We start from the raw sequence: 24,681 nt of genomic DNA, 5'->3' as shown, positions 1-24,681 counted from the left end.
TGAAGAGAAGGTGTTTGATGTCTATTTTGAAGTAAGATAAGGTATAAGGGTGATACATTTGTAAAAGGAATTCCAGAGGAAAAAGTCAATATATAAAAGTATATAAATCAAAGCAAAAACAAAAACAAGGAAACAAACAAAAATTAAATCAATTAAGTCCATGAGAATTCATCAGTATTAAGGGAATAAATAGTAAGTATGAACTGACCAGGGCTAGATCATAAAGAATCTTGTAGTTATCAGATACTAGGAAATTCCTTGGTAATGGAGAGTAAATAATAAAGAATTCACAAGAATCCAGAGGGTCAGGAGTGAACTCTGTGATGTTTGGAAGACTTACTAAGCAGTGAAAAAGTCAGAATCCTCCTTCTGCTCCTCGGTGGGAATATTCCCCAGCACCCAGCAGAGAGGGCAGAAAAAAGATGTGGAAAACTTTGAGATATTATCATCTCTGCTCAAAAGTAAGCAAAGTAAGAATTAAGGGGAGATGGAAACTGATTAGAATGGTAAATAATCATTTAGTTAGCGGGCTTCAGAAACAATTTATGAAAGATTTCTTCTTCCTGAAAGGAAAGGAACTCTGGTCAAGTTTCACAAACAACCTCATTGGTTTCCATTAACCACCTTCCTAGTAACACTACAATGACCAGAAATAGGAAAAAGTGGGTATGATTTTCCATAGAAAATTATCAACTAAAGGGACTATAAGGGAAAGGAGGGAAAGTGAGTGGGGAAAAATTAGAGAGGAAGACAAACCATGAGAGACTCCTGACTCTGGGAAACAAACAAAGGGCTGTAGAAGGGGAGGTGGGTGGCAGGATGGGGTAACTGGGTGACATGCACTAAGGAGGGCACTTGAGATGAGCACTGGGTGTTATACTCTGTGTTGGCAAATTGAATTTAAATAAAATATGTTTTTAAAAGGAAAATTGTCAACTAATACAATAGAAATTTCACCAATATATTAGAAAGAATACCTTGGCTTCAGAGCTGATTTTTATAATTCATTTTAAATCTCTTTGAGGTGTTTTTGCTCTTTCAATGTCCCTAAGATCAGATCTGGACAATTGTGTCTTGGTGAGTTATATGGATTTTAACCCCATCTTTCCAATTCCTAAAGGTATACATGTGGACAATTTATGTAACTTCCTTAAAAATCAGATTACCTATCCTTTTAAATACAGATAAAAATACTATTGTAAGAAATACAGTTCAGAAAGCAAATACTGAAACAAACATTTAAGCCATCTAATTTCTGACAAAGGAAACAGATTATGAATAAAAGACATTTTTAAAGGGGTCTTGGATAGCTTAGGTGGTAGACTTTGTGACTCTTGATCTCAGGATTATGAGTTCAAGCCCCAAGTTGGGTCTAGAGCTTACTCTAATTGAGCCCCCGCCCCCAAAAAAAGCAAACTATAAAATTGAATACAAACAGAATATGAAACTGTGTATCACAATGATAACACAACTAAACACAGTAAAAATAAATAATTCAAGCGACTTTCAAAAAAAAAGCCGGTATTTTCAATAAATATTACTGAGTCAATGGATATATGTGTGAAGAAAAAGAAACACACCTTGTTCCCTAAATCATGTCATACACAAAAACAATCTCAGAAAAATATTAAAGCTAAATGAGAAATTCAAAACACACTTCTCCTTTGGTATTTGGAGTAGGCAAAGATTTGAAAACAGGACACAAAAATTGCCAGTCATAAAAAAATATTGATTAAATTAAATTACCATTAAGAGTTTTATTTGAAAGACACTGCTAAAAGTGTGAAAAGACAAGCCACAGGTAAACAGGGGATATTTGCAATCCATATAGTCAACAAAAATTTCATAATTGAAATACATGAAATACTCCTACAAAAATAATAAAGTAATGGAGAGGAACAGGTTATTCATACATTTCATAAAAGAGGAACAAAAAATACCAATAAACATGTAAGTAGAAAATAATTTTTATAGTTATTAGGGAAATAAATGGAAATTTAATTTCTCATGACATAGCAATACATATCAAACTAAAAATTACAATGTAAAACACTAAAAATACCAAGTATTGGTGAAAATATGAAACAATGGCTGGTAGGAATGTAGATTTGAACTATTTTGGGCTTATCTGGTAATGATGATGAATATGTGTATTACCATCAGTTCCATTCCCAACAAAAATATATACATATTTTTACCAGAACATATCAACAAGAATGCTTACTGCAACACAATTATAATATATTAGTAATAAAACCTGGAAAATACCTAAATGTCTAATATAGTTAGATTGGGTGCATAAAATTTGGTCCCTTCCCGCAATGAAATTCTATATAACAAAGAATAAACAGTCCACAGCTGTGTATACAACATAGATGTTTAATTTAAAAACCAGACACAAAATAGTGTGTCATGTTTGAATTTATAAAAAAATACAAAAATGGATCAAACTAATCTAAGCTATTAGCAACAGGAGAATGTTCCCCGTAAAGGGGAGAGAATGGAAAATGGAAGGAAGCATATGTAGAGGGGTCTTGTGAAGTGCTGTGAATATTCTTTTTCTGTATACCAGTCATGAGGTATATGTGTTTCAGGTTGTAAGAATTCCTCAAGATATAATTGCATGTGTATATTATATTTTATCAAGAACAGAAGAAACATTTTGCTGAGAAAATGAAGGAGATAGCATGGTAAAACATACTACCACATTTTAAATGCTCAATACCTATTCTTCTCATACTGACAGCAATTTTGGCAGGTGTACAAAAGTTAACTTCATGGAAAGCAATTGAATTTGCTACTAAATAAGTTCTCTTCTGTGTTCCATCAAAGGAAATATTGATTCTCCCCTCCATTGAAAAACTGACTATTCTAAAATCATCATCAAATAGGGAAAATAGTCACATGGAAATTCTGCATCACATATGATGTCAAGAGGGGACAAAGCAGATTTGTCAAAAGGTAACTTGATTTGGAATAGCAAGGAAACACAGGTTGAACATGGGAATAAGCATGCTCTTCAAGGACCTCTTCTCAGATCATTGTAATTGTAGAATTATACTGGGTGTCACAGAAGCACCTGTGTATCCCGCCCAGTCTCAGGAGAACCTTCTAAGAGAAAAGACCAAGTGATCTTAGACCCGAAGCATGAATAGGATTCTGAAGGATCAAAATGGAAGGAACAGTGTTCCTACTCTCATCGCACTGATACTCTTGGCTTCAGGATCAAAGTCCTCTGTCCTTTTGTTGCTCTCCTCTGGGGGCCTCCCTCAGATGGAACTAATTCCTATTCATTATTCAAAGGAAAACTTCAGGAGAAACCAAATGTCTCTTGGATGTGATATTAGTGACACATCCTCTAATTAATCTTAATGTAGTTACAAAGAGCCATGATTAGAGGTAAGGAATTGTTTTGCTTGAGGAATTATCTTGCATTTTATTTACCTCACAATACTATAAACATCAATTGAAATGTGGAAATTCTCAACAATTCAATGAAACTATTGATATTAAGGGCAGTTTGTATTTATAGTTACATCCTCAGTGTCTAGCAAACCATCTGGTACATGAAAGATAATAAATTTTTAAAATAAATGGATAAGTTAATGAATAAATAAATAACATTTTTAACATGAATTTTGTAATTAGTAAACTATAATCTAAATATTATTACTTGGAATGCATACTAGAAACTACTACAGGAAAAAAAAAACACAAGACATCTTCCTCAAGGCTACTAGGGAAGATAAATAAATAAAACATTCCTATGATAGATTAGGAAAACAAAGAAATCATAAAGAAATGGGAAGAAAAAGTCAGATTACAAAGGTGGAACAAATATATCAATTGGTCAGTAAATATGGATTATGCAAACTACCCATTAATTTAAACATAATTCAAAAAACTTTTTAAAATTATATATGCAATACAAAAGAGTATATAGAATGAAAGCTATACACAAAAGTTTAAAACTGTGTACAAACACACACACACACACACACACACATTTTTTAAGTAAATAGGATACCAAAGAATTGTGGAGAAGATACTAATATCAGAAAAAGAGAATTCAAAGTAAAACACTTAGGTCAAGATGACTTTGGGGAAAGAAAATCTTGACGATGTGTCATTAAACCTAATTGCATCAAATTGTTTTATTTCCAGGTTTGATAAGGTTTTTTTTTTTACAATCCAAACCATAAAAACACTTAAATTCACTTTCTCACTTTATTAGTACAAAGGGAAAGTTTTAAAAGGACGACTTCTGAAATTCACATTTAAATCATATGGTAGCTTGTTAAGCTGACTTGCAATTTTCTATTTAAAGTAAGGTGTTGAGTACTGGGTGTTATTCTATATGTTGGCAAATTGAACACCAATAAAAAATAAAGTTATAAAAAAATAAAAATAAAAATAAAGTAAGGTGTTATTCATAATTTAAAATTTTAGCTTTGGAATTCCAAGCAGTGTGTTAATTTTCATTTTGTGTAAAAGAATAAAATATGACCTTGACAATATAAAGAAAATGTTTCTTTTTGAAGACCAAAATTCCCGATAAGCTTTTATCTTTAAACTTGGTATATTCACAATTTATATCTACAGTTAGCATTATATGTTCTGAGTTTTGTTTTATATATATATATATATATATATATATATATATATATATATAATTAAGAGAAATATACGTTTAAAAATGTATATATGCACACACAATTATAGTTGCAATAAAAAGATTCATAAAATCATTTTAATTACATTAAAACTTAGCATTAACTAGTCAATAGGATCACTATTATTTTCCCTTCTGTCCCATTTTAGTACATTGAACAGTGTCTCTGAATGTGATGTTCATCATTGCTTATACATTTATATTGTAAATAGCATGTGCACAATACAATACTGCAGATTTGGACTTAGAGTCCCATAGCAAGAGTGGGCAGTATTAGTTCAGTGTCTTGATTTCTGCAAAGAAAGAACTACTTGGATTGGAGAAAAAGATAGTATATTTTTGTATCCAAGTACGTTTCCTTAGCTCTATTGCATTTTAACTTTATCCATGTATAAGAAGCAAGTAGAGGAGTTAAGAAAAACATAAATACCAACCACTAAATTAAAAACTGAAAATATTTTTCTGGGTCTACAAGTGCACTTATTTTGAAGGATGTATTTTAAAAAATACTAGATAAACATTCTCTTTATACTCTTCAATTTCCTTTTTTAAAAAATCTGTATAGCTGTAGTTACTAAAACTTGCTTCAAGATTACACAATAATTTGGGTCCTATCTTCAATATATTTGCAAAATTTTCCAAGATCTAAGTTAAAGATCTAAATATTAACTACAAACTTAAGCAGTTTCTTTTTCAAAACAAATTTAAAAGAATTTTGATGCATCAAAATTCATTTTTTTCTGCAAGGAAATTTGATTTATATTATGCTGGCATGTAGACAGGGTTACTGGAATAGTAATATTAAACACATGACTAGCACCAAGCTTATAAAACATAATCTTGATGTCACCTGCTGTCTATCCTCATTTTTTACCTTTTTGTTTAGAAAATTTGTTTTTTCTTTAGAACATTTTCAATCTTTATATACATATATTTTTTTTGTATGAGGATAGTTTCCTTTTTGTTGTTTTGATACTCAAAGTCAATGAAACAAAGTCACAGCTCAGTCTCTCTAGAAAATAATCAAGGAAAATTACATTATGATTTGGAGGACCAGTGGGGGAGGACAAGTAAGAAGCAAGAGTAATCTGGTCATTGATCTAATTGTAGAGAACTATTTTCTAACCCTTCTCTGTTTTCCTTGTCATAGGAGTGATTCATACCTAACTTCCACCACTATTGAATAAGGATTCCTAATTAGGTAGAGAAATAACACAGATGATCATAATCACAATAACATTATGCTAAATTTTAGTGCTATATTTGGAAAAATACACCTTTAATAAGAACAACCCATCCCACACAATACTTATGCCTTCTAATCATGTGAATGAAACCAGGTTTATTTCTGGAAAAATAATAAGCAATTAATATAAAACCCCTGTCCACTTTCTCTCACTGCCTACAAAAAAAAAAAAAAAAAAAAAGGAGAAAGGAAAAACAAAATCCTGTCATTATCCTCTCTTTTATATGCCTTAAATACCTTTGTTCCTGGATAGTAAAATAGTGAGCTGAATGAAGTCTGGTCCAGATATTTAGGGTCTTATTCAAAGAAAATCATAATCCTAGAATAAATGTGCTGTGTTGAGCCAACCTCCAACTTCCTTGATATCTGTACTATTGAACTGAGACTTTAAAGGAAAATGTGCATTGTATATCCCAAGGGAACATACAGAGTCCTGGAAACACACATGCTAGTGTGAAGATCATGATAACCTCAATGGGATGAGGAAAAAGAGCAAGAAATTTCCATTCTTAGTGCCCAAATATGGATAAATCAATATATAAAGCCAAAATAATCATGATGATAGCAATAATTAAAAGCACATAACTGATTTAATTTCTTATCTATTTAAAATAGATGAAACTAATACCAATGTACATTTGAATATTGGGAAAATAAAAAGGTATTTTAAAGGATATCAAAAACGGTCATAGTTCTACAACCTAGAAGGAATCTGGTGTGTTTTTATCCTGACTTTAAAAATGCATAAATGTAAATGTATTAATATGCATTTATTATATATTTTAACAAAAAATGGTCATACTGTAGACTGATATTTTCATCTAATGTTATATAGTCATTCCAAAATAGGGTTAATAGGATTGAATAAAAGGTCATTGTGGATCTATATAATTTATTTAAACATATCTTACACTTCAGTATCCTTTTAAAAGAAAAGCTATATTAGGGCTGCCTGGATGACTCACTTGGTTAAGTGTCTGCCTTCAGCGCAGGTCTTTTCTTTTAATAATAAATTTATTTTTTATTGGTGTTCATTTGCCAAAATACAGAATAACACCCAGTGCTCATCCCATCAAGTGCCTCCCTCAGTGCCCGTCACCCATTCACCCCCACCCCCCGCCCTCCTCCGCTTCCACCACCCCTAGTTCGTTTCCCAGAGTTAGGAGTCTTTATGTTCTGTCTCCCTTTCTGATATTTCCTACCCATTTCTTCTCCCTTCCCTTCTATTCCCTTTCACTATTATTTATATTCCCCAAATGAATGAGAACATATAATGTTTGTCCTTCTCTGATTGACTTATTTCATTCAGCATAATACCCTCCAGTTCCATCCACGTTGAAGCAAATGGTGGGTATTTGTCATTTCTAATAGCTGAGTAATATTCCATTGTATACAGAGACCACATCTTCTTTATCCATTCATCTTTCGATGGACACCGAGGCTCCTTCCACAGTTTGGCTATTGTGGCCATTGCTGCTATAAACATCGGGGTGCAGGTGTCCCGGCGTTTCATTGCATCTGTATCTTTGGGGTAAATCTCCAACAGTGCAATTGCTGGGTCGTAGGGCAGGTATATTTTTAACTCTTTGAGGAACCTCCACACAGATTTCCAGAGTGGCTGCACCAGTTCACATTCCCACCAACAGTGTAATGAGGGTTCCCTTTTCTCCGCATCCTCTCCAACATTTGTGGTTTCCTGCCTTGTTAATTTTCCCCATTCTCACTGGTGTGAGGTGGGATCTCATTGTGGTTTTGATTTGTATTTCCCTGATGGCAAGTGATGCAGAGCATTTTCTCACGTGCATGCTGGCCATGTCTATGTCTTCCTCCGTGAGATTTCTCTTCATGATTTTGCCCATTTCATGATTGGATTGTTTGTTTCTTTGGTGTTGAGTTTAATAAGTTCTTTATAGATCTTGGAAACTAGTCCTTTATCTGATACGTCATTTGCAAATACCGTCTCCCGTTCTGTAGGTTGTCTTTGAGTTTTGTTGACTGTATCCTTTGCTGTGCAAAAGCTTCTTATCTTGATGAAGTCCCAATAGTTCATTTTGGCTTTTGTTTCTCTTGCCTTCGTGGATGTATCTTGCAAGAAGTTACTGTGGCTGAGTTCAAAAAGGATGTTGCCTGTGTTCTCCTCTAGGATTTTGATGGAATCTTGTCTCACATTTAGATCTTTCATCCATTTTGAGTTTATCTTTGTGTATGGTGAAAGAGAGTGGTCTAGTTTCATTCTTCTGCATGTGGATGTCCAATTTTCCCAGCACCATTTATTGAAGAGACCGTCTTTCTTCCAATGGATAGTCTTTCCTCCTTTATCGAATATTAGTTGACCATAAAGTTGAGGGTCCACTTCTGGGTTCTCTATTCTGTTCCATTGATCCATGTGTCTGTTTTTGTGCCAGTACCACACTGTCTTGATGACCACAGCTTTGTAGTACAACCTGAAATCTGGCATTGTGATGCCCCCAGATATGGTTTTCTTTTTTAAAATTCCCCTGGCTATTCGGGGTCTTTTCTGATTCCACACAAATCTTAAAATAATTTGTTCTAACTCTCTGAAGAAAGTCCATGGTATTTTGACAGGGATTGCATTAAACGTGTAAATTGCCCTGGGTAACATTGACATTTTCACAATATTAATTCTGCCAATCCATGAGCATGGGATATTTTTCCATCTCTTTGTGTCTTCCTCAATTTCTTTCAGAAGTGTTCTATAGTTTTTAGGGTATAGATCATTTACCTCTTTGTTTAGGTTTATTCCTCGTAAAACAACCAATGTGATTCATCATATCAGCAAGAGAAAAACCAAAAACCATATGATCCTCTCATTAGATGCAGAGAAAGCATTTGACAAAATACAGCATCCATTCCTGATCAAAACTCTTCAGAGTGTAGGGATAGAGGGAACATTCCTCAACATCGTAAAAGCCATCTCTGAAAAGCCCACAGCAAATATCATTCTCACTGGGAAAGCACTGGGAGCCTTTCCCCTAAGATCAGGAACAAGACAGGGTTGTCCAATCTCACCACTGCTATTCAACATAGTACTGGAAGTCCTAGCCTCAGCAATCAGACAACAAAAAGACATTAAAGGCATTCAAATTGGCAAAGAAGAAGTCAAACTCTCCCTCTTCGCCGATGACATGATACTCTACATAGAAAACCCAAAAGTCTCCACCCCAAGATTGCTAGAACTCATACAGCAATTCAGCATTGTGGCAGGATACAAAATCAATGCCCAGAAATCAGTGGCATTTCTATACACTAACAATGAGACTGAAGAAAGAGAAATTAAGGAGTCAATCCCATTTACAATTGCACCCAAAAGTATTTGTCATTTTTAATGGCTGAGTAATCTTGATCTCAGGTTCGAGGGATGGAGCTTCAAGATACATCAGGCTCCCTGCTCAGTGGGGAGCCTGCTTCTCCCCCTCCCTCTGCCTGTTGCTTCCCCTACTTGCATTCTCTTTCTTGTGTCAAATAAGTAAATAAAATCTAAAAAAAAAAAAAAAAAAGAAAGGCTATAATAAATGAACATGTATGTGACACTTACATAGCAGTTTTTATCAGACTATTTCTCAAAATAAACTCTTATCCTGTATTAGGTTGTTTTTCTTTCATTCCAATAGTTATTGTCATTTTGATAAGACTGTCTCATTGTCACTTCCCCAGGTAGTGTCACCCAGGTCAATGACTGTAAAATACATTTTGTGAAAGGATCAAAAGAAATATTAGAAGATATGTAAATATGTTAGTTACACTGTTGCACATAGAGTCATTCCTCCCCTGGGGACCTGGCCACTTCTTCAGTTAAAAGATTCTGAGTATGAAAATTGACTCAAATCTGGGAACTGAGCAAGGAATCATGGCATTTTTTAAAAAGATTTTATTTGTTTATTCATGAGAGACACAGGGACAGAGAGAGAGAGAGTGAGAGAGAGAGAGAGAGAGAGAGAGAAACAGACACAGGCAGAGGGAGAAGTAGGCTCCATGCAGGGAGCCCAACACGGAACTCCATCCTGGGTCTCCAGGATCAGGCCCTGGGTTGAAGGAGGCGCTAAACTGCTGAGTCACCTGGGCTGCCCGAATTGTGGCATTTTTGAAGCCACTACTCACACCCTCTGTTTCCCCATTCTTGCTTTCTTCTGACTATAGGTATTAGGCAACACTCCTGTTGGCTGCCCATCCGTTTGTCCCTAATGACACCATGTTATGTTAACTATCTCTATAATTCCATACAGATAAAGTCTTTTTAGCCACCCCTTTGAACTTGCTGGTTGTGCAAGTAATCACAAGTTCCTGGTTTCTGGCAGTTGCTTGTGCCTACCTGTTCCCTGTTACTTTATTCTTCCATCATCCCCACAGTTACTTACTAATCCAGAACTCTGACTGTTTCTCCTACCTCAGATCTGTTCTTGGAGAGGACAATCATATCTCAACATTTTAGTGATACTGGTGCCCCTCTCATGGGTACATTCCTTGGTAAATGTTGTATTTTTCAGGCTTTCCCATAGAACACAGTTCTCTGATGGCTTCTGGATTTACATAATATATCAACTCCAGCATTCTCACTTTCTTTACCTTGCCCTGCTGCCAGGGCAACTCTTTCTCTAGGCTTCAAAGAGACATTTTGTGAGTGTGTTTGTTTTATATCCCAGAATTCTTACCATGGTGCTCAATATAGTGTCTAAAGAAAGTTCCTCAAGTTGATGAATTCTTGTTTATTCTCTATGTTCTTCTGTCTCATGTTCTGGCCTCCTGACTGAGCACCTTGAAATTCTAACACCTGGGTCCTGTTAATACACACTATCTTTCTTTTGTAACTCATTCATAGTGTAATCGCATTGAGATTTAACCTTAGTTAGTAGCATAGCAACCTGGAGAGGGCGATGACATAACCCTGTATAGGAGGGGCCTCTTCATTGACTTCCTGCATTAAGGTAGCATTAGCTCTTACAAAAAAGGGATAGAACAAACTCTGAGGGTTCAGGTGTAAGCATACAATGGTAAACATACTAGGTAAGCATATCCTTGAACTCCAGAGCCAAATCCTCAGGGGCATCCATCCAAACACCCACATCCCATGTTTCACAATCCCAGGATTTCCAAACCAGGGATAAGACCTTAGTATATTGAAATTATTGCACTAGAAAGGGCACATTCCTCCGCAGAGACATTTTCCCACTTCACCATTGGTAAACTCTTCAACAAGTAGGCCATCACTGTTGCAGGATTGCAGGGCTCTTATCTCATGGAGTTGAAGAATGAATCTCATGGACACAAATAGGTGAAATGAAGTGAGTTTATTAAGTGAGGTGAGAACAGAAAGGAAAGGGAAAAAGCTCTCTAGAGTGAAAGGAGATCCCGAATGGGTTGCCACTGAGGATTTTTAGTGGCAGTCCTTTATTGAGAACTGACTAGGAAGCTTGTGGCCTTGAAATTCTTATGCTATCTTGGTTTGTCCCCTTATTTCTTGTTCCACTTTGTGTCAGTGTTTCCACCTGCCAGGAATAGTTTCAGAGCCTTGTCAGGGAAGTCAGGGACCTCCTCTTCTCCTGCCTGGAACTTAACCCCTTTCCTACTCTTGGGACAGGACCTGTGGGCAGAATGAACTATACAGGAATTATGAAGAATGACTGATTGTATATTTTGTTAGTTAATGGGGATTAAGGATAGCACAAATCTCCAAGGAATCTGGAAGCAAAGTCCTCAGGACCTTGAGGGGCCAGCTGCTGCCAAGATAAGGTTACTTTTAAGCATTAAGGCATGAAGGTGGCCATGAGTTCCTTGAGGAAGGCCATGCTCTGAATGTTTCAGGGACCTATCAGTGGGCTGCAAGCTGTGAGGAGATTTTGTTAGGTGAATTTCTTTTGTATTTGTTTCCCACATCAACCCCTTGTGCTAGGGACTAACGGTGACCCCTTCCCCACTCAGATTGGGGTTCTTCTTATCTGTGTGAAGTTGGAGATCAATTTCAGAACCCTTTCTAACCACTTGTTTTCTTGAATCACCCCATAGTTATAGACTTCTAAAAAGCAGACTACAAGATAGGATTAGACACTAAATAGATATATTAGGGAAAACAGCTATGAAGTGTGAAGGTGAAGGAAGCAAGAGAAGATGAAAAGAGGGTTTAGCTTTGGATGCTGGTCTGACATCCCTGAAAAGAGAACAGTAAGCAAGGATTGAACGAGCCCTTATTGCAATGCTGAGAATGCCTAGGCCAGGCTGGTACGGAATCCTTGGGCAAAGTTAGACCATTAAAGGAGTTCTATTTTTGGCAGGAAGGGCCCAGCTCAAGTTCCCCTACTGTGTCCAGTGATTATCTGGGAGCATCCAAGGAAGTGTGATCTATGTGTGAGTATCATGGCATACCCGAAGATGAAGCAAGCGGGGCACAATTAAATTATTGGTGGATCTGTGTAAATATTATGCAGAATTTCTTGTAGTCTTACAACTATTCTATCAGCTTCAAATTATATCAGAATTAAAGCTTCTTTGACTTTTGTTATAGGTATTTATCAAGCAGTAAATTAATTAAAAAGTTATTTTTTTAGGATTTGGATAATATATATGTAATTTGTCAGCTTTTGAAATTGTATTATTAATTCTTCCTTCATTCTAAGTAAATACTTATTTTGTAAGTAATATTATATTTTAAGTGAACTCCTAAATTTGCATATCTTTCACACCTAAAAATCTGATTGCACACCTAACCACATGCATAGAGATGTAGAGAAAACTGACCTACACAAAGAGAAAAATAGTGCCAATTCTCTCTCTTCCTGTCTGTCTCTCTGTTTGTTTCTGTGTCTCTGTCTCTGTTTCTGTACTCTCTCTCTTTTTCACACACACACACACACACACACACACACACAGGAGGTAAGAAGCCATGTAGCTCAGAGGAACAAGGAATACTTATTTCATTATGAACCTCAAATTTCTGACTCAGGAAAGCCAGTTTCACATTCTCCCTAGATTCTATATGCTTCTCTTATTGTCTTAAATCACATACTTTTGGCCAATAGTGGTTAAGGAATGTTATGCTTCTTAAAGCCAGAAGAAAACCTCTTGAATCCCATACTCAACTATATTTGTACAGAATAAGTACTCTTATTTTTTTAAAGATTTATTTATGTATTTATGTATTTATTTATTTTAGAAAGAGACAGAGAGAGAGAAAGAGAATGAGCATGAGCTGGAGAGAGAGAGGGAGAGGGAGAGAAAATCTCAAGCAGACCTGTGCACCTTGGGGCTTGATCTCAAGACCCTAAGATCATGACCTGATCTGAAGTCAAGGGTCAGACACTTAACTGACTGGGCGACATGGCACCCTGCAAGAAAGTACTCATATCTTTATTCATTTTTCTATTCTCTTGCTTGATTTTCTTTATTATCTAAAGTCTTTATTTGGACTACTAAATTGCTACCAGATTACCTCACTTTACTGAATTAGAGTAACACTATGATATTGGAAACCATATCAAGTAGCTAGACCAAAACAAGAAAACGTTAAGTCTTAGGTATATTTTTATTTTTTAGTGCCCAAATCTCCTTTTTTAGGCGTAAACTTTAAATATATAATTTGTATACATAGTACATCTATCATACTTGGCCTGCTGTATCCTGTTTGGGTTCTAAGCATATCTCTCCTCAAAAGTGTAAAATTAAACATTGGGGATCCTTGGGTGGCTCAGCGGTTTAGCGCCTGCCTTTGGCCCAGGGCGCGATCCTGGAGTCCCGGGATCAAGTTTCACGTCGGGCTCCTGGCATGGAGCCTGCTTCCCCCTCCTCCTGTGTCTCTGTCTCTCTCTCTCTCTCTCTCTCTATGTCTATCATTTAAAAAAAAAATTCCTAAAAAACGATTTTTAAAAATTAAACATCATTTTCATTTTGAGTTTTATGATACAGGTTTTTTTTTTTTGTTTTTTGTTTTGCTTTTTGTTTTTTTTTTTATAAATTTATTTTTTATTGGTGTTCAACTTGCCAACATAAAGAATAACACCCAGTGCCCATCCCGTCAAGTGCCCACCTCAGTGCCCGTCATCCAGTCACCCCCACCTCCCGCCCACCTCCCCTTCCACCACCCCTAGTTCGTTTCCCAGAGTTAGGAATTTTTCATGTTCTGTCTCCCTTTCTGATACTTCCCACTCAGTTTTTCTCCTTTCCCCCTTATTCCCCTGCACCCCGATGTTTATAGCAGCAATGTCCACAATAGCCAAACTGTGGAAGGAGCCTCGGTGTCCATCGAAAGATGAGTGGATAAAGAAGATGTGGTTTATGTATACAATGGAATATTACTCAGCCATTAGAAATGACAAATACCCACCATTTGCTTCCACGTGGATGGAAGTGGAGGGTATTATGCTGAGTGAAATAAGTCAATCGGAGAAGGACAAACATTATATGGTCTCATTCATTTGGGGAATATAAAAGATGATACAAGTTTTAAAACAAACACGCATGTATCAAATCAAGTGTTTTTTATTATTTTAATTCAATTGATTAACATATAATGCATTATTAGTTTCAGAGGTAGAGTTCAGTGATTCATCAGTTGTATACAATACCCAGTGCTCATTCCATAACATGCCCTCCTTAATGTTCATCATCTAATTACCCCTTCCTCCCACCCATCTCCTCTCCAGCTACCCTCAATTTGTTTCCTATGATTAAGAGATTCTTATGGTTTGTCTCCCTCTCTGATTTAGTCTTGTTTTATTTTTCCCTCCCTTCTCCTATTCCCCTGTTTTGTTTCTTAAATTTCACATATGAATGAAGTCATATGATAATTTCATTTCTCTAATTGACTTATTTGGATCAGGAAAATACCCTCCAGTACCATCCACATCAATATAAATGATTAGATTTCATCTTTTATGATGACTAATATTCCATTATATATGTATATATACATATATATAGTCCATTATATCTATTATATATATACATATATATTCTATATATACATATATATATTCTATATATCTCACATCTTTTCTTATCCTTTCATTTGTTGATGGACATCTGGGCTCCCTCCACAGTTTGGCTATTGTGGACATTGCTGCTATAAACATTGAGGTGCAGGTGCCCCTCAGATCGTTACATTTTTATCTTTGTAGTAAAAACCTAATAGTGTGATTGCTGGGTCATGGGGTAGCTCTATTTCTAACTTTCTGAGGAGCCTCCATGCTGTTTTCCAGTCACTGTATCAGCTAGCATTCCCACCAGCAGTGTAAGAGGATTTCCCCTTTCTCCACATCCTTGCCAATATTTGTTGTTTCTTGGCTTGTTAATTTTGGCCATTCTGATTGGTGTGAAGCAATATTTCATTGTGGCTTTGGTTTGTATTTCCCTGATGCCAAGTGATATTGAGCATTTTTTTCTTGTGTCTGTTGGTTATTTGTATGTCTTCTATGGAGCAGCGTCTATTCATATCTTCTGCCCATTTCTTGACTGGACTATTTGTTCTTTGGGTATTGAATTTGATAAGTTCTTTATAGATTTTGGATACTTACCCTTTATCTGATAAGACACCAAATCAAATGTTTTAAGACAAAATACATCAATTGTTTACATCTTTGGTATGAGGAGGAAGATGCAAAGAAAGGTGTTTTTTTCCCCCTCTATCTGTAATGTATTTTTTAAAAGATTTTATTTATTTATTCATGAGACACATGCAGAGACAAAGGCAGAGGGAGAAGCAGGCTCCATGCAGGGAGCCCGACGTGGGATGTGGGACACGATTCCGGGACTCCAGGATCGTGCCCTGGGCTGAAGGCAGACGCTCAACCATTGAGCCACCCAGGCGTGCCCTTCATGTATGATTTTTATCTACTTTTTACATACATCTTATATGTTTTTATTTATTTTTACTCGCCCCTTTTAAAAAGTATCAAAATCGGTAGTCTTGTTTAATGTAATCAAAATACTGTTAATGTACAGAAAAGATAGGTAGAGAGAATAAAGATACACTGATTGTAAGAATGAAAGAATGTGAAAGATAAATGGAAGATAAAATTTGACAAATTTATTTATATTTTCCAAGAGATTAAAAAGTAGCGATATTACCAAAACCTCCCAGAAAGTAGTAAGCAAGAAAGAAGGGATTTGCACTGTGGGTCAGGGTGGGGGAGGGGGGAAAAGCTCCCCCCAATGTGAAAATGTTTTCCCCAATGTGAAAAGCTTCAATTATAGTCTACATGCTGAATTTCACAAAATTTTAGTTACTGTAATGATAAGTCAAGGACTTTCATAACCACCTACCCTCTGATTCTCAAATAAGAACTAGAACACTGGATGGAAAGCATAGCTATTGTCTGATAACATTCATATTCCAATCACCTAAGCAAGTTCCAAGAGGTGGACATTATAACAGGGGAAAAGATACCTAGAACATACAGGGAAACGTCAAGGGCAGCAATTCAGAAGCAGAGAGGACAATGGTTCTTTTACTAGACAGCTCTGAGGTGCCCCCTCCCCACCCTGACCCACAGTGCAAATCCCTTCTTTCTTGCTTACTACTTTCTGGGAGGTTTTGACAATATCGCTACTTTTTAATCTCTTGGAAAATATAAATAAATTTGTCAAATTTTATCTTCCTATATTTTTTTCTTCCTATATTTATTACTGTCACCATCCAACATGGGGTTTTGAGTACTTTCTCTCACTTTGTATCCCACTAATGGCATATTCCCTTCCTTGAGCTTCTGCTCTTGACATTCAATCATACATTAAGCCATTGTTGTTGGGATCAACCTTTGTCATAGTCTCTTTGAGTTCATTAGGCTCATCTTCAGAAATCTGAGTCGATCCATCTCATCCACTTAACGAAGATCTGTGGTACTAAAATGTCACTAGATGTGGCTAAACACCATTTTCAGAGCTATTAAGGATAGAATGTCACAAGTGACCTGATCTGGCCCAAAAGCTGTGACCAATGCCCCTAGACAATTTCTGCCCTTAGAATCTTGGTATCTGTTGTGGTTTTCTTTTCAGTGAGAGAGGAGAATGGTTTATTCTGGAAATCTGTTGTCCACCACTTAAGCTTCAACGTATTTATTTTCACTTAAAGGCTAGTAAAGAAAAAATATCCATTGTCCCATGGACACATAACATTTTCTTTAATAATTATATATTTCAGAATAAGATAATGAATATATATATATATATATATATATATATATATATATATTCTGCCTTCTGTGTGGGAAGCCAGACTAATAAAGAAGATCTTTCACATTATTTTCATTATACCTGAAAACTTGTAGAATTTACCTTTTACATCTAACTGGAAGATGAGTAGTATACAATGTATGATAGAGCACTTAGCATGAGGTAGGCCTACACCTTAAATTAATCCTCTTTTTTCAAGAGATAATCCATCATAAAATATGCCAGCTACTTAATGAAATACTTTAATTACATGGGCTCAGTGGAAACCAGCCCAGATCATAATGAAATTCACAACACTAGTAGGGTAAGCCTTAGTTCTTCTATTCATTGGTTTTAGCATCATGGAAAAAACAAAAACATTTTCAGGGCATAACCATCCTGCACCTGCCTCCTGCTTTACAGACTTCTTATTTCTGTCCTTCTATAGATCTGCTTCTCACCCACTCATGCTGCCTACATCCTCATTAGTCACAGCAGAGGAGTAGTTGCAGTAGAGGTGGGGGGAAAGTAGAGGTAAATCATGAGTCAGTCAGGGTCTGGGCAAGAAATAAAAGGTACACGCAATTGTGACTCTGAGGAGAATTTCATGAAGTTGCCATTAACTGAGCTGTGGTTGGGTTAAGGAAACAAAAAATGGATGTTGAAAAAAAAATAGTGATGTTTGGTACCTGAAGACCAATATAATGACTTGACAACTCCCTTGTCCTGAAGGAGAGAGAATATTTTAAAAATGTTCTTGGGAGGCACCTGGGTGGCTCTGGTGGTTACACTTATGACTTTTGATTTCAGCTTGGGTCAAGATCTCAGGTCATGAGATCAAGCCCCATGTCAGGCTGCGCACTCAGTCTGGAACTACTAAAGATTCTCTCTCTCTCTCTCTCTCTCTCTCTCTCTCTCTCTCTCTCTCTCTCTCCCTCTGCCAGTGCCCACCACTCTGCTCATGCTCTCTCTCTGTCTAAAGTAAAAAACAAAACAAAAGAAAAAAACCCTTTAAAAATGTTCATGAGTAAGACATACATGCTGTAGCTGTTGCAGATGAGCTGCCTAGCAAGTCTTTTGGGAGATAGGAGAAGAATAAATAACCCAAACTCTTGCACTCAAACCTCCCGTCAGTGATTACCTTTGGCACAATCTAATCAGGTGCTAGAAAACAAAGAAGCTCAGGTTACACAGTTTATGAACTCCAGACCTCTAAGGTACGAAACAGTGCAGTAAGGGCAGACAGCAGATCCAAAGAAGTGAATGGAGCAAAAGATAAATCCTCTGTGTATCCATTTCTCTCTCTATTTCTCATTCTCTCTTTTCTCCCTCTCTTTTCTACCAATCTATCTGTATCTTCTGGCTCCTGTTTATCCACGTCTGGTCATCTTGCCCTATTCTATCCAGAGCCCCATTATAGGCTGGTAGGTTATGCTCATCTGAAGTGTTTTCTATTCCTGCCTCTGCATGCACATTATTGGAATGAACTTGTTCATACAGATAGACTTTGGTCCCAAGTTACAGCTACCAATGAACAGTCATGATCTATAACTCAAATATCACTCACTTGTTCTATGGTTGTGTGTGTGTGTATTATTTTATTCATTTTTATTTTAGGGGAGAGACATAAATCATAAGCTCTAGTTTCTAATCCATTTGATTGATTTGGTAGAAAACCCTTCCTTCCCACATATATTCAGCTCTTATGAATATTTTGGAGCTACTGTGAATTTTTGTTGTTGTTGTTTTCAGATGCTTTTACCATGTGAAAAAGATCTCTCAAAGGCTTTCACTTTCCCCTTCATATTTGAAATTCTACTACTATCCATTCCAAAAGAAACCAAAGTTTGTGTATATCATGGAGAAGGTCACTGGTGCCTTGTTTTCTTTTCTAAGCTCAAACGAAATACCTTTTGGAAGCCTGTCCTAAGTTCTTTAGTCCTAAGTGCATATACCATAGGGTTGAGGGAAGGGGGGATGATATTGTGCAGCACATTGAGTAGAACTGGAATCAAAGGAGCCTTAGGCTCTGCCAGGTGAGTTACTGAAACAACTACAACAGCTGTGTAGAAGAAGAGGATAAGGATCAGATGGGAGCTACAAGTGCTCAAAGCTTTGGATGCAGCTTCAGCTGAGTTCAACTTAAGCACAGAGCGCAGAATCAAAGTATATGACGATATTATAAGACCTAGGTCACTTCCCATTCCAAGCCATGCCAGAATCAATTGGCAGATGCTGTTTGGCCTCCTGTCATCACAAGCCAGGCTGGTGACCCCAAGGTTTGAGCACAGACAATGCTCAATCTCATTCCTGGAGCAATAATTACGCTGGGCTGCAAGAACAGGCACTGGAATAACAAACAAGCCATTTCTAAGTACCATGAACACAGTAGCTTTTAAGATTAAGCCATTGGTGACAATTGAGGGGTATCGAAGAGGATGACAAATTGCTATATATCTATCAAAAGCCATGCAGAGGAAGGTACCAGATTCCATGCCAAGAAAACAGTGAATGGCATAAATCTGAGCAAAACACTCAGGGAGGCTGATGATCTTGGCATCAAACCAGAAGATGGCCAGAATCTTGGGCATGATGGTGGTGGCCAGGCCAATGTCCACCACAGAGAGAATACCTAGGAAATAGTACATAGGCTGCTGAAGCGCAGGGTCTTGGCAGATGGTGACGACGATGAGGGTGTTAGCACCAATTGCTGAGACATAGAGCATTGCCAATGGTAAGGAAAGCCAATGCTGCCAGCTGTGAATACCTGGGAATCCCAACAGGATGAACTCAGAGACCTGCAATTTGGAGCTATTAGAACCTTTCAGAAATGCAGACATCTTTTCCTAAGAGAAAAAAAAATGATTTTCAAAGTTACTTTCTTTGATCAGAATTATCATCAAACATTATTTTTAACCTGTCGCTACAAAATACAATTTTGTGCTGTAATAAAATGAATTATGCAGTCCATTCCTTACAGCAACTTAAAATAAATTGCAATGACTTCTGGGGCTTTTTCAGCAGAAGTTAAACTTTCGAGGAGCAATTATCAGTCTCGACCAATCAGAGAAGATTCAGCATTTATCTCAAATCTCTATTTGCACTGTCATCAGCCAGCTCAATTTGAGACCATCACATAAATATTATTTTTGTTATTGTTTTCTAAAATTTCATCATTTCCTCAGAAATTTTGTGGAATTAATGTGTTTGTTTTCTTCATATTTGTCTTAATCTTGCTTCAGACTTTTAATAACTAACAATAAGGAGATTTTTTTAAATGCAGAATTATGGGAGATTATATTTTGTAGCTGTACCATCCCTAGTTACTTTAGATGTCCACTAATGTTTTATATAGCCTCCAAAAATTTTTTTTAAGATTTTATTTATTTATTCATGAGAGACACACAGAGAGAGGCAGAGACATAGGCAAGGGAGAAGCAAGCTCCTCACAGGGAGCCTGATGCAGGACTCGATCCCTGGACTGGCATCATGCCCTGAACCAAAGGCAGACGCTCAACTACTGAGCCACCCAGGCATCCCTAGCCTCCAAAAATGTTTAGATTGATAGATATTTAGATATATATTTAGGTAGATAGATATTTAGAAATGCAAACATACACATGGTGCATATTGGAAAAAGAATAACTTTTTTTCATGTCCTACTTTGTATGGACTTTTGAGAAAGTCTCAAAAAAAAATAGCTTGAAAAGTGAAGTGACCATGACCAAATTTGTTGATTTGAGGAGTCACGTAAAAGAGAAAACTATTGAAATTTTTTTCTAGATTAGTCTTAGAGAATCTAAAAAGGCTTGTAAATATAGGATTTAGGCAAAGGTAATAAGATGATTTTGATTTTACTTAATAAACAAGAATTATTTGTCCATACTGCTGAAGACTTTGCCACTGTAACTTCAGATTCATGTTTAAAAGTAGACTCACCGGGGCAGCCCAGGTGGCTCAGCTGTTTAGCGCTGCCTTCAGCCCAGGACATGACCCTGGAGACCTGAGATCAAGTCCCACATCAGGCTCCCTGCATGGAGCCTGCTTCTCACCCTGCTTGTGTCTCTGCTTCTCTTTCTCTCTGTATCTCCTATGAATAAAACAAACAAACAAACAAAAAAAACTAGACTCATCTTTCATTGCATTGTTGTTTCTCATGTACTTTTTATTCTGTTTAGGAGCCCACCAGCCAAGCCTGAGACTAACAAACCATGTTTCCTTTTGGCAAACCACTGCTTCCTTGTCCTGTTGCCTTCTCCCCTTTACTTCAGTCAGAAGCCCTCCCCTTGAGCCCTGCTTCTGCAGCCTTACCTGTTCTCATTTGCCTTTCCCCATGCTTCTTTCCTTTGTCAGCAATTCCATCATCGTATTCTCTTGTTTAAAATGACCCAAGACCTCACACTTTCTTTTAAGTAAAATTTAAATTCCTTTATAACACATAAAATAGTTACAGATTTATTCATTTTTTAAAAGGTTTTATTTAAATTCCAGGTAGTTGGGATGCCTGGGTGGCTCAGCAGTTTAGCATCTGCCTTCAGCCCAGGGCATGATCCTGGGGTCCTGGGATCAAGTCCCACATCGAGCTCCTTGCATGGAGCCTGCTTCTCCCTCTGCCTGTGTCTCTGCCTCTCTCTGTGTGTCTCTCATGAATGAATAAATAAAATATTGAAAATAAATAAATAAATTCTAGTTAGTTAACATATAATGTAACACTGGTTCCAAGAGTAGAATTTAGTGATTCATCCCTTTCATATAACACCCAGGAATTATTCTTGATATAATTACTTATAAATATAGGAAAACATATCTGAAAGAAATTAAAATTCTCTCATGTTTCACCAACAAAAGATGATTCCTGTTTGCAATTAGAAGCATTTTTTTCCAGAAATTTCTTGCTATCTTTATGTTTGGATAAGCATGTACTGCCTAATCATGGGGCAAATCATCCTTTTTTCATGGTAATGTAATTTTATTAACACTAAAATCTTCTAAATATATTGGCAGTAAATTTTTTTTAATTTATGTCTTATTGGTGTTCAATTTACCAACATACAGAATAACCCCCAGTGCCCGTCACCCAATCACTCCCACCTCCCGCCCTCCTCCCCTTCTACCACCCCTAGTTCGTTTCCCAGAGTTAGCAGTCTTTACGTTCTGTCTCCCTTTCTGATATTTCCCACACATTTCTTCTCCCTTCCCTTATTTTCCCTTTCACTATTATTTATATTCCCCAAATGAATGAGAACATATAATGTTTGTCCTTCTCCGACTGACTTACTTCACTCAGCATAATACCCTCCAGTTCCATCCACGTTGAAGCAAATGGTGGGTATTTGTCATTTCTAATAGCTGAGTAATATTCCATTGTATACATAGACCACATCTTCTTTATCCACTCATCTTTTGGCAGTAAATTGTAACAAAACAGACACAAAGAATCTTGGAGATGATATTAGTTTGACTTTGGAATTATAGGTCAGAATTTTGAAGACTTCAGCTCCCTCTCTCCATCCTAAGAGCTTGAAAGTGTGTGACACACTTGACTGTATGAGGCCTGGTATTTTTGCCAAATACTCATATATTATTACACATCTTCCTATAAAAGACACAGCCTTGTAACTTTGATGTTTTCCCCTGATTGATACTAGTTCAATACAGCTAAGAAAAGTAGCATATTTGAGGTCACAGAAAAAAATAGTTGTTTAAGTATTTTTTTATAAGTTAGAGATTACCAGTACATGAGTGTGATCTTGCTATGGAAAACAGTTCATATATTCGTCCTAAAGTTAATCTAGCAGCTGTTTGATAAACAAGTCACTTCTAGAGTGCCGTATAACCTTATATTCTCTAATTCTAGCCCTAACCATCTTGAGAGGTTTTTCCAAGCCTCTATTTCCTGCTAGGGTAGAGGAAAGAGTCCATTTCTTGTGGAGGATATTGCCAAAACAACATAAAGAAAGGTTAAGGGTGAGCCATTGGATGCTCTGGGATTTAGCCAATGTGAGATGCCAAAATTTTAGTACTTAACTGTGGTTATGAGCAGAGACTCAGTCTGAGGTCCTGGCAATGACAGTGGTTTCCTTCCTGGAAAAAAGACACAACTTTCTGAGTAAAGAGCTTTCACATGAGATGAGGATGTGTTCTCAGGTGACCCATGGCACCAAAACTATGAGCTTCTGAAATTTATGGGGAGTAGTAAACAGCTCAGTGATCTAAGCATAATAGACTTCCCTTGGAGACATGAAAAGAGAACAGCTCATAGACAAAGAAGAAATCCTAAGATACTAAATCCCAAAAGGTTAGAGGAGATTAATTCAGAGATATATTTCTTATCAGTGTAATCTGAAAGCTTACATAAACAGAAAAATACCTTCATTTATGAAACCAAAATGGCCCTATAAAAGTGGGCCACTTTATCAGTGTCTGAATTGTTCTTGAGTACAAACTTCAGGGCATTCTAAATTCTGTAGTTGTGAAGTAAAGCTTTTAAAAAAACTCTTAGGGGAGTATTTATTCACTATATATAGTGAATAATGTATATATATGTATATATATAGAGAGAGGTTAAATTGATCATTTCTATAACTGAAGAATATTTTATTATTAAAGTTTTTTCTCTTAAAAATTCTTTTCTTTCTCTTTTTTTGAGTATAGTTGACAGAAAATGTTACATTAGTTTCAAGTATACAGCACAGTGATTCAACAACTCTACGTATTGCGCTATGCTCACTACAAGTACACCTACTGTATGTCACGTACAATGCTATTAAAATACCACTGACTCTATTCCTTATGCTGTACCTTCTGTCTCCATCCCTTACTCATTCTATAACTGGAGGCCTGTATCTCCCACTCCCTTTCACCTATTTCATCAAGGCTCCACACTCCTATCTTTTGGTAACCATCAGTTTGTTTTGTGTATTTCTAGGTCGCATTCTACTTTCGATTTGTTTATCATTTGCTTTCTTTTTCAGATTCCACATATAAATGAAATCATATGGTATTTGTTTTTACTTATCTTATTTGTTTTTCTTTATCTAATTTATTTATTTCATAGTACCCTTAAAACCATCCATGTAGTCACAAGTGGCAAGATCTCATTTTCTTTATGGCTAATGTTTTGGATACTTAGTTGCTTCCTTATCTTGGCTATTGTAAATAATGCTGCAATAAACATAGGGGTGTATGTATCTTTTAGAATTAGTGTTTTCATTTTCTTTGGGTGAAAATCCAGGAGCAGAATTAGTGGATCATATGGTATTCCATTTTTTAAATAAATTTATTTTTTATTGGTATTCAATTTACCAACATACAGAATAACACCCAGTGCTCATCCCGTCAAGTGCCCACCTCAGTGCCCGTCACCCATTCACCCCCACCCCTGCCCTCCTCCCCTTCCACCACCCCTAGTTCGTTTCCCAGAGTTAGCAGTCTTTATGTTCTGTCTCCCTTTCTGATATTTCCCACACATTTCTTCTCCCTTCCCTTATATTCCCTTTCACTATTATTTATATTCCCCAAATGAATGGGAACATATAATGTTTGTCCTTCTCCGATTGACTTACTTCACTCAGCATAATACCCTCCAGTTCCATCCACGTCGAAG

General features: G+C 36.6%; 1 protein-coding gene across 1 annotated transcript; it reads right to left on the bottom strand.

The window, feature by feature from the left end:
- Nucleotides 1-18,943: 18,943 nt before the first annotated feature.
- On the bottom strand, nt 18,944-19,915 carry OR56B1 (olfactory receptor family 56 subfamily B member 1). Its single transcript, NM_001388989.1, is given in 1 exon segment — nt 18,944-19,915. A coding segment is annotated over 1 exon segment (972 nt).
- Nucleotides 19,916-24,681: the final 4,766 nt, after the last annotated feature.

Source organism: Canis lupus, chromosome 21 (genome assembly GCF_011100685.1).
Source record: "Canis lupus familiaris isolate Mischka breed German Shepherd chromosome 21, alternate assembly UU_Cfam_GSD_1.0, whole genome shotgun sequence".
NCBI classification, from domain to species: Eukaryota; Metazoa; Chordata; class Mammalia; order Carnivora; family Canidae; genus Canis; species Canis lupus.
The sequence above is the reverse complement of the archived record's forward strand: the minus strand, read 5'-3'. Positions and strand labels throughout refer to the sequence as shown.